Consider the following 14,235-nt stretch of genomic DNA (forward strand, 5'->3'; position numbering starts at 1 on the left):
AGCGTCATTGTTTGGTTGCTGTCAACTGAGAGTGCACTGTACTGTTAGCTGTTCACTGATAACCTATTGCTTACTAAGTTGAGATATATTTTTGCTTCTTAGCGCTATATTTTACGACTAAGATTTTTACGCTTTCATCCGCTGATATGATGACTACATTGTCTACTGATGTTCAGGAAAAGTTGGGCTCTAGTCGGTGAGTTATAATACAGGAAGATTAGGATTGATCCATTCACAGAGGCATCAGCGATAATATTAATAATACTAATAGTCGTAATAGTAGTAATTAGACTAAAACTTATTTGAAAAGTTGATTTTTTCCCCACAAATCTGTTTCGCGGTGTCACACGGCAGGTGTCTTTGTTTGAAAAATAAAACTAATTACTCCACTTATTAATATAAGTGTAGAGTTTTTTGTTTCTTTATATTCTACTTTATCTTATTTATGTTAAGCCATATAATTACTTTCGAACATAATGTTGGATAACTAACTATTTGTAACACTTTTAAAGTCTTACAGATATTTACATGTTATCTTTAACACATCATTTTTATTGTGAGATATCAGTGATGATTGTCTACTCTAAAGGTTAGCCTGGTCTGCATACTGGCGACCAGTGGCTAGCAACAGATATTTGCTAACTAATTACTAGATATATCTGCTGCTTGTAAATGTTTGTTCACCTAAGAGAAGCTGCTAATCTTTGACATAAACAACTTGACATAAAACAACTGAACAACTGAAATACTGCATGTGGTAGGGATGAAGTTCCTAGAGAATGGGTGCCACAGCTGGATCTTTCTCTTTTAAACAGCACCTCTCCCGACAGCGGAGATTTCAAGGAGTATCTTCGTCTCAGTCTAACACCAATGGACCGGACTTCAAACTCCAGGTGTGGTCACAGTTTCACTTCTACGTTACTATTCATTAGCTGGCTAGAACTGTAAATTTATACCATCATTGCTTTTCGGTTGCTATTTTAGTTAGTTAGCATGCTAACTCAAATAGTAGTCAAGGGTTACTATTTTAGTTAGAAAGGTAGATAACCACCCGAACCATGCTTGGGGAGCCTAATTACTTAACCCTTAGAATCACCAGGGTTTGACCACCGATTCAAACCCTGGTAATTTTTAGTCAAATGCAACGAAACAAGGTTCTCTACAGTGATTGGATGTTTTTGCAGTTATTGCCACACCTGGCTCAGAGAGGCTTAACCAGGTCCAAAGGTGTCTACAGTGCAACAGTCTTTATCAATGCATGACTTCCGCCTCTAACAACAAATCTGAAATAATTCTAAAAACGTTTGGAGATTGAAGACAGTTTCTAGTCAACCCAGTCCGTGTGACAATTATTATTTGCGCGCCAAGTGAGCTGATGCAGCCAATTGCTATCTGACTATCTCATTTCACTATTTACCTGTAGTTCCAAGCCTACGCCAGAGACACAACAGCCTCTCTTAAATGCTATGAAGGAGAAACTGCAGGGCATGAAAAAACAACTCACTGAGACAAAGTTGCCAGGATTCCTAACAAGAAAGGAAGTGAGATGGGATCCCTCGATTCCTCAAGAAAAATATTCAAGTAAAGTCTCTATATTTTCAGTGAAACTTCTAGATATAATAACAAAAAAAACATTTGATCAACAACAATTTAATTGAAATGATATTAGCCTCTGCCATTGGATGTCTCAAAACAGTTCTGGATTTTACACCTACAAATAACAAAATGTGTGATTTAAACTTGAAGAGTTAAAATACAAATAATTAATTGCACAATTTAAATTTACAAATACATCTAGCAGATTATGCAATACACTTTTTTTACATTTTCTATATTCAACAACTTTAACAACAGATATAGTTATAGGCTCAGTGAGTGAGTTTTTGTCTAACTTTCTTGGATTCGTCTACTCTTGTCCAAGGTTTTTATGTAATCACTAGCAAGCCTGAGAGCCTGATTGAGTTAAAAACAAGTTTTAATAAAAGGTTGATATTTTATAATTCTAAATATTTTTACAGTTGAGGAAGACCACAAACAGGAAGTAACTAAAGCTGGTCTTACAGAGTAAGTTTATCTCTTCAAACAATTCATGGTTTTGAGTCCATCCAAAGTATTTAAAAAGTCCACAGTTTTCATCAAGTTTATAGTCCCCAAGTGCATGTAAGTCTATGATTGTTAGTATGTCTATGAGTCTTTGCAGGTTCACAGTTGGTATCAGCTCTCTGGTTACTACAAGGTCTATGATAGTTAGTAGGACTAACGGTTTAGCAATTCTATGGTTTTTAGTATGTCTATGGTCTTTAGCACGCTCATTTTTGTAGCGAGTCTGTATGATCGCCTGTAAGTCTTCATGGTTAACAGCGTTATGGTTGGTATTAGATCTTTGGGTCCTGGTAGTTCAATCTACACATATCTAGCTGGCCTTCTGATTGGTTGATATGTAAGTTATGTCTGATTGTACGCTGCTTTTATATTTGCTCTTAGATAATCAATTTGAGTAGCTTTGTTTATTCATATTTGAATTCTTTAGTCATCAAGAAATTGGCAGCAGTGGTGACAAGGGCAAAAATACAAAAGAATCCAAATGTAAGAAAAAGACCAGCTGCAAATCAGGTACAATTTATACTAGAATATGTTTAGTGCTAACCATAGTCTGAATATATGTGTGAGACTGGCTATGATATTAAAATTACAGCATTGTAACAAAATTGCAACATTTTCCCATAAGAAAGTAGTGTAATTTAGAGTTATCTTACAGTAGTTGGATAACTCCTACTTATATCTTGACACCTACGAATGCACTTTTATTGCAAAGTTACATGTTAAAAAACACCCAAGTAGCTCTAAGCCACTCTGAAACTTTACAGACAGTTTTTAGTTCGGTGATGTGCTTTGAGAAAGTCGATTAGCGATCAAAGCTTGTGGTTCATAATTTTAAAGTGCTGTTAATAACTGATTTCCTTTGGTTTTTGTTCTTAGACAGTTTATATTAACAAAGTGTAGGTTTGTCAACTGATGCGAAGTGCCTCAGCAGCATGTTATAAATATTTTATTGTAGTGGAGATGACTCCTTCTATTGATGGTCAAAATACACAGATGTCAAGGTGAGTATTTATCCACAACCTTGTTTTTTCTAAATAGATTTAACAAACTGGTCAATAGTTGGTTCTATTTGTGTTATTATGTTGTAAGGCTATCAGCAATCTACATGAAGCCCTTCAGAGCAATGAGCAAACGTTCCAAAGGCAATAAAGTCTCACCTTTAGATGAGAAGAAAAGTTCTTGCACCAACACACCCGACAGCGTAGACTCTGGTATGACAGCATGTTATAGTTTCATGTCTTTCTGCCATGTCTCTGGTTGGAGTAGAGTGTCTGCTTGCATATCAGTGTGTCATAAAATGACTCCTTAGCACTATCATGGATTTGCGCAGGCGATTGTATAGCTGACATCGGAAGAGGTCATCATTCATCAGAATTTTTGATGAACTGAGCCATTCTTTTCGCCTCGCTCTGAGCTCTTTCTGTACAAATTCTTTCATCTTCCAAATTCCTTACACTTTTATGAGTCAAAGATCTCTATCTGGTTTTGCATAATCTTATGTACCTCTGTAACTACAAATAACTGTTGTTACATATTGTTGGCTTCAAACAGCAACTGGCTCAAACATAAACTTTTATGCAAGCTAGCTACTGTATATAGCAGCTAGCTATACATCAGCTAGCTATGTAGCAGCTAGCCACTAATGTTAAACACTCATGATTGCATCCATAAAGTATAATTTAAATATAACTTAAAAGTTAGATTCAGAGGCTAGCTTGTAATATTAAGGCATATTTCAGGAATGCATGACTGCAATGGACAAACGGGAGTCAGGAAGAATTGTAGAAAAGAAAATCGAGCAAACAAGAGGAGAAACAGTAAAGCAACTTCTCAGGTTCCTTGCTGCAACACCCAGAAACCAAATCTCCAAGAAATTGGTAACTCAAACACAAATAGTTTTTACACCCTTGAAATTAATGAGCCTTGTGTACTGCCATAATATCCTTTACCTGCATCTTGTGTACTGCCATAATATCCTTTACCTGCATCTTGTGTACTTTCATAATATCCTTTACCTGCATCTTGTGTACTGCCATAATATCCTTTACCTGCATCTTGTGTACTTTCATAATATCCTTTACCTGCATCTTGTGTACTGCCATAATATCCTTTACCTGCATCTACTGTCGTGGCATTTAAAAAGTTTTCAGTGTTCAAGAGAGTTTATTTTAAACTCAATATTTACTTGAGCATGATATTTATATAAGTTTCTATGCTGTAAATGCTATCAAAATACAACCTGTTGTAATTGAAACAAATTTAGTAATTGCGATAATATGACCTTATCTCACAGCTCAGCTTTTTTTAACATCCTAGATAGTAATCAGTTATTAACTAAACATATTATATCTCTCACCTTATTGTCATCTTGTAAGTTGCTCAAACGTGCGAGAATGAATATCCCCATTTTGTTCAGGTGGAAGAGCTGAAAATCAAACATCAGCTAGAGCCAGTTTCAGATCAAATGACACGGAGAAGAAGGAAATTGTTGATAGGAGGGTGAAAGAAAGACCAGCCCTTGAAGCTGTGACAAAGATGAACTTGCAAGAGAATGTGAATGTAGAGTCAGTGGAGTGCCAGTAAGTCTAGCAATAACACTCACCCCGCTAAGGAGAGAGTATACTTGAGTAGGGAGTTGCTTACTCATGGAGAGTCTTGTTTCACAAGAAGACAATTTCTATGGCTGTGACATATTTAGTTTTACTGTATGCTGTTTTTGAAATACATGTAGTAGCGGCTAATACAGTTGAGAAAATATGCACATCTATGGTTCTGCTTACAAAATATGGGCTATACTGTTAGTTGTAAGTGAACCTTGGATGCTGTATAAAGTGTACATGTACTGGAAAGCTCTGTGGCACGTGATGATTCAAAGCAGTCTGTTCTAGCGACCTACTAGAAATATAGTAAAGTCATTAAAGCATCTATACTAACCTCTCTTTCAGATGCAGTGTGAAGATGGTTGACAGAGCTACACAAACAGGTGAGTCACCTGAAGCACCAGCTTGTAGCCAACAATAGAGATGTGTCACAGTTGGTTGTTTATCACCAACTGTAGAGATGATACAATCATATTACCTCTGTGTTCTTATGGGTTTGAATATTTGTCAATGAGTAGCAACAGGATTCGCACGAACTCAGGAAATAAAACATTGAATATTATATTTGATGGAATATCTGCTAGTCAGGTCAATTATTTTACTAAAAATGAGTGGTAGGCTGTAAAAGTAAATTGTTTTACAGAGAGAATCAGAGATAAGGTGTAAGTATAACTTATGAATTTAAGGCAGAGTTGTATTTGCTCTTGTTTCCTGTTCTACACTTTTTTGCTGTTCGCTGTCTAATATAACAGTTATAAATTCTGCTCTGTCTTCAACTTTCTACCAACATATTAGACATAGGTAACATTAGTTAAAGTTGTCTATAAATGATCAACTGTAACACATCTGCAACAGCATTCAAGGCTAAAGAAGTAATAGCTGCTTACCAAAATGACAACCTAAATAAAGGCAGCGTTACACATGACTATCAAATCTTGACTTTTCTATTTTATGTTTCAGAGTTCATTCATACTCTGTGAGAGTCAGCGAATCAGGTGAGCTGCCACCATACTTGTACTTAGATGTAGTAGATTTATTTTTATAATAAAGTTGCTTATTAGTATATATTTAATTGGTTGCTGTGTATTTTATGTCAGCTGATCATTTCACAAACAGTAACCAGTGCTCAACTGTGATGCGTGTTTGTGTATTTAATAATGCTATTTAAATGCTTGTTGGAAAGTACTTACCATGTTATTTACTGATACAGTGACTGTGTTGGCACCTTTGACTAGTCAAACGCGTATAATAAATACCTCAATCCTGGCTATCTAGTCTATGACCTTCAATTTAACCATTTCTACACCGAGTATATAGTTTCACTATTATTTTAGAATCAAGCGTATGTGGCATAGCACCAGTTTTAAAGAGTTTTACAAACAACGAAAGAAGGACATCTAGTAAGCGCCCGCGCAGAGTTCGCAAGAGTAAATCTACAAAGAAAGAGTAGAAGGCGGAAAAGAAATTCTTTTCAAGATTAGCAATAACTTTCCTTCTTGTGGTGAAACAGGCAGATGTGTTTCCGTGTCAAAACTGACTTAGCTGATAGAGAAAAGCTGATAGAATATACATGCAGGTGTTCAAGAGAAACAATGCGGAACACCAGGATTGTCTTCTCCTGCTACCGGTTACTTGGTTTTAACAAACAGTTATACGATTGCCATCCTGTTTTTCATGTGTGAATGATGGAACAGAAATCAGATCATCTGATTATTTTATGGTTTTGAGTCAGTCTGCAGCTGAGTGCAGTGTTTGATGGTATGAGTCAAGATTAGCTATGGTGCCACGATGTAGATATAATATTAAGTCTTGGTTGTAGCTGTTCAGCTAGTCAGTTGTAAAAGTTACTGCTACTAACAGCTATAGCAGTGAGTCATAACCGTATGGAGTACGTTTGCTCTACTCGTGGAATCTAACACAGAGTAGGAGACTAAACTACAGATCATTATCATTATTAGAGGCTGAAGTGCTCTATGCGCTGTCTTGCATGATGTAGTGAGTGCTGATGAATGTATTATATTCATATGTAAGATGTAGTTTTGTGTGTATGGGTTGCTTTATTAAATTTAAATAAATATTCAGTTTTTGTTCAAGGTATTTTTGTTCATGTAAAACGCACTAGCAGGTCGTTTAACTCCATCTCAAGTTTCGTAACAGTACAGTATCATTCATGTTAACATATGTGTAGAGCTGAAGGTATCAACTGTTTTTTGTGTTCTGACAAAAATGCTTTATTTCAAAAACTTTGCAACTACTATTTAGAAAAGATATCAAAGCATGTCGAAACAGTTACAAGTGTAAAACAAATATTATCACTTGTTATGAGTTGTTTGCCCTCCACAGGCGTTATGTTTCATGATCATATCTTCAGCAGAACTCTTGTCTCTCTACAAGAACGTAGGCTGGCTATCTCTAGTTGAGTCAAAAGTTTTTAAAGAGGCACCACTTTTCTATAAACCATGCATGTGAAACACACCAAGTTATTAGCATGTTAATAAGCTTATTTGATTTACTGTAACAGATTTGAAAATACATTTTTCCAAAGTATTTGAATTTATGATAATTTTACTTTTCACAAAATGGTAAGACCACAGAAGCTGACAGAGTTTTGCATTTATAGCAGCTACACTGCAAGCATATCTTCATGTCCGCTTAAATATTGTTGTCTGAGGAGGGAAACAAAAAATAATTTTAAAATTTAAAAGTTGTCTCCTTACAATACGAGAAAAGATAATTTTCAAATAGATCAGTTCAACCCCATGTATTTCTCGGAATCATATAGACTCTCTTATATCATATAGACATTATATATATAAATCATATAGTACTCTGGCAGTCTCGAGTACCGTAAGAGAACATCATGTGTGCCAATAAAGCACAGATAGTAAGAAAGCATACAACTATTCCATTACGCTAGAAGGTGTACAATTAGCCCAGGTCTAAGAATGTTGAGCTGCAACGCCAAATGTTATGAGCTCAAATCCCGCACAATGCAATCTTTTTCCCATCCTCCAACCTGTGTTTCAGACAAGTAGAAATACGGACAAAGAGATGGACAAATGGTCAAAGGGACACAGCTCTTATTATAGTAAAGATTATCGTACTATAGTATTGTAGTATTATAGTGTTATAGTAATATAGTATAGTAGTATTATAGTTTTATAGTACTACAGCATTGTAGTATTATAGTGTTATAGTACTATAGTATTGTAGTATTATAGTGTTATAGTGCTATAGTATTGTAGTATTATAGTGTTATAGTGTTATAGTACTATAGTATTGTAGTATTATAGTGTTATAGTACTACAGTATTGTGGTATTATAGTGTTATAGTGCTATAGGGCTATAATACTATAGTACCATGACGCATGTCAGATAAATAAGTGCTTGTAATAGTTTTGTAACATAGTTTTGTTATTAGCTTGCTTGTAAATGATCTCAGCAGGTAATTCGCAGTGTCATAACTTGTATTACCTGCAAAATATTGTCATAATTTTGGGAAGAAAAGTTTGCTATGGCTAAAAATGTGCATAAGATATAGGATATAAGTTTTATCACTGTATTATGTGCCACCAATTTGCTTTGAAAAGTTCAAAGACAAACAACACAATAAAACTCTTACAATTTGGCCTCATCATGTAAAGATAGACTGATGTAGCATACCTACATAACTTGTTATTGCATGGGTTGACTTGTACATACAGTTGCTGACCAACATGCAAGTGTCGGAATGCTTACATAGCTCAATGATTAGAGTTAGAGATTGCAGATGTAAGTCTATAAGCAAAAACATAGCCTTAGTTCATTAGTTTTTAACAGGAAGGTTAAAACACCCATGCCTGGCTCTGACTCTATTGAGCATAGAAGCTATGCTTCTACACTGTGTTGAATAGGATGATCTACTACAGTCTTGACAGAACATGAGCTGACTTGAGCTGTAAAAGTCTATAGTCACTGCAACCAATTGATAACGATGTTTATATTGCAGTACAAACGCGTAAGCATCGTAAGGGAAAATCTGTTTTTTAAACTTGGAGTTGCATTTCCTATTGTTTTAACAAACAAGCCCTCCACTGACTCTTATGTTTGCTTGGTTATAGATTAAACCACAAACTATTCAATGAACCAATACAATGAGTTCTTCTATCATTAAATTATGTTTATTTATTTGATGAAAGTAAACAAAAGGCAAAATACAGAATGTTTTACTTAGTCACTCACTAAACCCTGGTATGATGAATCTATAATGGCATTTCCTTTTTATATTATAAATTAATTCATTTTGATGTGTGAAAACTCCTACAAGCTGATAAGATTATTACTACAAGTATATATAAATATAACACAATAAAATAACATAAATATTATATGTATAAATATATTATACACGCGATAAAATAAAATAACTCTGTTTGAAACTAGAAACAAATAGTTTTGATCTAAATAAACCACGATGTCACAAAACAAGCTGTTAATATCATAAGTCTACCCCATAATGGTGTAGACTTGAAAGGCACAAGCAGACCGGACTACAGATTGCTGGTGGACAAGTGCTGTATACAAACAGAAGATGCTGTCTATGGCTGTGAATGCAGCTAGAGAAACATTTCTTTATGAGGTCTGGAGCTTGGCTTGTGGCTCACCGGATTTCCAATGGAAGTCTCTAGAACTATAGGGCAGATTAATTATATTCAACTCCATTGATAATACCTGGTGTACAGCTTTTGAAAAGCAACTCTGCATTACCAAGCACCTGCCATATAACCTCAACATTTCCATATGACAATGTCTAAATATACCAGCCAATCAGAAGCCGAGGTAAAAATAATCTTTTAGGCAATAGGCTAAAACCTCATGACAACATCCCGCAATCGAGCGACCAGTTGTGAATAATTTGAATGTGATTGTTTTTATAAACTCTCAACTTGTCTTCAACAATTGTAATCCAAATTTCCCAGATCCTATATTCAGTTTATAAATTTAATTAAAAAAGCCAATTATAAAATGTACCTACAAAAAAGTATTTTTTAGACTTCATCATAAGCAGAAATAGGATAGAACATTAAGCAAGTAAAGAATGACTTGGGGTTTGTGTTTAAAGGTTGCCTTGAAGGAGCAGTGTGATATCAACATGCTTACAGGTAGCTTTAAGCTATTGTAAGTAAAACATTTAAGTTACCTGCAAAACTTGATACATGAAGGGCCTGTGAAGCAATTATGAAGCGTGTGTGGGAATTTCTTTGATGCACATAACTCTGTTTATGACAGCCCCATACGCTATAATTATTGTTTGCAATATTTTAGGCAAAAAAGTTTTGAATACAATATAAAATTATTATTGAGTATGACTTTGAAAATCTAATCACAGGTTCACCGCCTAAAGTCAATACAAGATTCATTTAGATATTTGAGTCTCGATATCATCAATCAAGTGCTTTCTTTATTGAGAATTGAAAGTGTACAGCACTAGCACGACATGTTAGAAATGGGATCAGTCTAAATCGTTGCAAAGAAATTTAATCCTATCTCACCAACTCTGCTGACTCGGCGGCAACAAACAATTGAACTTTGTTTATCTTCAAGCAGTTCATCACATTGTCTGAGATTTGATGCTGAATACCAACTTTTATCTTAGACATGACAGATGAACTAATATAAAAAATGAGAGCAGCAGTTTCACTTCTCCTGATTCATGCTGCCAGTTTACGTCTTCTAATACACTCTTTTTGAAAGTCTAGCTGACTCCAGCTCACACCGCTCAGCTCTCCAGCAACTTTGACAATGCAGAAAAATCATTGTAACTCTGTGACAACTAATAGAATGTAAGATTGAAGCTGATATTCAGTGCATGCGTTTGATGGAGCTGGCAGCCAACAGCTAGTCTAACACCTGGTAACACTTTAAATTAACCTGTTAGAGGTTCTGGCTACACACATGTTTACAAGTGCTGCTTATGTTTATGTTGGTATGTCAGTTGCCATCACCTTTACCTCACTACTCAGCTGCCAACATTGCGGCTGCACAATGCTTGCCACATCTGAACCCTGATTAGATATAAGGATACCAATAAATACGTAGCCTTTAATTAAGATTTGCCCTACCCTGCACACATTACTCGTGCATAAGCACATATCCATTAAGCTAACACAAGTCGTATGACTTATGACGTCAAAATTAATCTAGTCTTTACTAGCAATGATCGCTATCGTATTTATAGCAGTAATGATAATACTTATCATTATTGCTATTGCTATAGCTTCTAAAGATGTGCTTCCAGAGCCATAGATACAAAGATAATTTTGAAGTAATTTTAGAAAATAATAGAAGTAATTTTGAAACCTGCAATTCTCAAATAGAAATATAAAAATAATGACTAACAATTATACTCCATGATTCATTTTGAATAAGTTATTTTGCAGCTTCCAATCATGAAAAGGGACCATTATTATTATTATTAACAATAAGAATAATAATAATAATAATAATAATTATTATTATTATTAGGAATATAATTATAGGAACAGCTCACATATTGAGAAAGGTCCTCTCTTAGTGGAATTGGGGAAGATGTTGGATCCTTTGACCTTTTGTTAAGACCCGGACTCAACACGGACTAAAACCAGTCATCTACCACCACACGACTGTGAAGAAAAATTTTTACAATAATAATAATAATGTTTCCTGTTATTACAGCATACATAAAGTAGATTGCCATAAGTGTATATTAGACCAGTGATTATGTTCTCTCATATAAGCTTAAGCAGGCTGTGCTGTTAATATATTACATGTATATAGGCCTACTGTATATTCTATGTATCAATATAATAATACTATTGCTGAAATGCTTTTCTTGAAGTGCTCATCATATCCGTTTTTGGACTCCGCCAACTTTTTACAGAGAATCTTGTCTCTAGAACCTCAATCTTCACATACTCTAGACATCAATGTGATATGCTAAGAATTCGTAGTCTGACAATTTTTAAAAACTAAAATAGCAATTTGAAAAAATGCATATGAAACAAATAATAAGCAGCTACTACTGTCATTCTTATAATCAGCGTTTCTAACAATGATACTTCTGTTTATCGATTCATTGACATCAGAGTGGTAGTCTGCAGCACAGAGCAGGAAGTTCTGATTAATATAGCAAGTTTTATAAAATATAACTTACTTGTATATTCCGCTTTGTTAGCTTCATTCAGAGTTTTTGGTAATTCAAGCTTGTATCTTTTTGCAATAAAACTGGTTCTGAGGCTAGCTAGCAGCAAACTTATACAGTTGATCTAAAAAGGCTAGTAGTGTCTAAAGAAAACCCCTGTGTTAGCTCAACTGTGTTTTCAAATTGATTCTACGTATTGAAATCTGAGTTTGTTTATTGAAAAAATTGGTATTATTTATTATTATTTATTGGTAAAATTACAAAACTTACTAATTACAGTTCAATGCTTCAACCCAGCTGCACATAACATCTCTGCTCGTGTTGACTCATGTGTTACAGTTTCATATGTCATTAAGATACTTATTAAGCAGAAAGCTATCAAAAGCAAAGAAGTCATTTGTAATTACAAGAAAAAACAACTCCTTTATTTAAACAAAATCTAATTGTATCACTCTTATGCTCTCTTAAAGAAAAACATATATTTACATTAGGGCATATTGTAGCGGTATCAGCAGTTGTACCAGATAATAGACTTGAAGGAAAAAGAGGGTGTTGACTCCACCATTAGTAATTGATTAGAAGCTACCAGCATTAGAAGGAATTAGATTTGAAGATGCTTTGTCAGTAACTTTATTGTTGTATTTATTTCCTGAATATGAAAGAATGATGGTTAGATTCCGTGTCAAGCGGTGACTGCGCAAAGTTAACCAGAGAGATCTAAAAACACCTATATATGACGTCTCAACCAGAGAAAGAAGGTCTACTAGCTAGAACCACTGACATCACTCATCAATTGGCTTATTCCAGCTTTTGGCTGAACTCACTAATCTAGTGTAACCTGGTCAAACTGAACAGAAAGAGCTCAGATGATAGTTTTTTAGATTTCTAATAATATTTATTTGATTGCCAGCATTAATACAATAACTCGTGACAGAAATAGCACAAATTGAAATCGCTGTCTGGCCTATGCTCATTGAACCAATTAGATTAACTGTGCGTGAATCATATAAATATATAATACGATATATAAACAATAATGTAAGGATATGATTTTAGTTGAAAGAGAAGAGTTAATAATAAAATGGTATGAAACATCGAGAAATGATCTCTAAGACGTGTCAATATCGTCTGTAGAAAGTAGTTAACTCGAAAAATCCCTACAAAAGTCCTGTGCCATACGGTTGCATACATTGCTATGCAAGGCCATATAAGCTTCTGAATGTGGGTGGAATGTTGTGTCAATCAGAAGACAGGAGTAAGAATAATATCGATGCTTCTACAGGGTATGGTAGATGATAGCTACCTATTGTGCACCAACATCATACAAATCATATAAACAATAATAGTTTTCTAAGAGCTCACCACTAGCCTATTATAGGATCAGATTATACCTGGTAACACATTTAGTCCCAAACTAGCTTAAATCAAAGTTGAACCTTCGCTCTTACTAAGTTATCATAACTATAAAAGTACAGATAGTCACATAATGCTTGGTATTAATGCAGTTCTATGTGCATAGGCTTTTGAAAAACTCAATAGAAAAATATATTATAACTCCCAATTGCCTGTTTCTGTTATAATTATATCTCTTTATAGCTGGCAAATGGTATATCTGTATACATGTATACAAATCTCAAAGTTTGTCGCCTGTCATCTGTCGTCTATTGTCTATCGTCTGTCGTCTGTCGTCTGTCGTCTGTCGTCTGTCGTCTGTCGTCTGTCGTCTGTCGTCTATCGTCTGTCGTCTATCGTCTGTCGTCTGTCATCGTTTTCCGCCATACGATATCAACAAAAAATTTTCTCGAAATTAAAAATTGGCAGTCCGTGTACTGATTACGATGAAAATCCCGATATGCTAATCGGCTAAATCTCTCCCACAATGCCTAAAAGAGACCGATATACGAAGCTAGCTGTTTCAGCTCAGCGTTATTCATTATAAGTTATCGTAAAAGTGAATTTGAAAACAAATTTGTCATAAAATTTTAGGCTATAACAAAGTTGAAGTTTACTATAGTAAAATACATACTAAAACTTAGCTTTACGTATGTGTTGAGTAAGCTCAATTAATTTGAGTTAAATTCAACATTTATGTTATACGTCTGTCTCGAAGGTCAGAACTTCCTACAGTACATCTTGTACTTTGTAATGTTACATTTTATTGCAAGTCATAACCACTAAATACACAAAAGTTGCTATAGGTAACTACAGTAACACATTTACATTTAAACACGTTTACAGTTGTTTTATTTTTTCTCTTAATTTATTTCAACTGCACAAAACTCTTTTCTTATGATATGAAATTTGAAATTTAGAATAGTAACTGTTGGTATATGCTAAATAAAAATAAATTGACTGTGCAAAGACTTTTTCCTT

General features: G+C 34.6%; 1 protein-coding gene across 1 annotated transcript; it reads left to right on the forward strand.

Annotated features, from left to right (window-relative positions):
* The first annotated feature begins 149 nt into the window (after window positions 1–149).
* Window positions 150–6,480, forward strand: LOC137400006 (uncharacterized). The gene is made up of 12 exons (XM_068086336.1): window positions 150–196; window positions 762–893; window positions 1,424–1,581; window positions 2,019–2,064; window positions 2,531–2,613; window positions 3,059–3,104; window positions 3,193–3,314; window positions 3,843–3,980; window positions 4,520–4,682; window positions 5,049–5,086; window positions 5,664–5,698; window positions 6,038–6,480. Exons 1-11 carry the CDS (start codon window positions 150–152, stop codon window positions 5,681–5,683), a joined length of 993 nt encoding a protein of 330 aa, XP_067942437.1. The 3' UTR covers window positions 5,684–5,698; window positions 6,038–6,480.
* The last annotated feature ends 7,755 nt before the right edge of the window (window positions 6,481–14,235 follow it).

Source organism: Watersipora subatra, chromosome 1 (genome assembly GCF_963576615.1).
Source record: "Watersipora subatra chromosome 1, tzWatSuba1.1, whole genome shotgun sequence".
Classification (NCBI taxonomy): Eukaryota; Metazoa; Bryozoa; class Gymnolaemata; order Cheilostomatida; family Watersiporidae; genus Watersipora; species Watersipora subatra.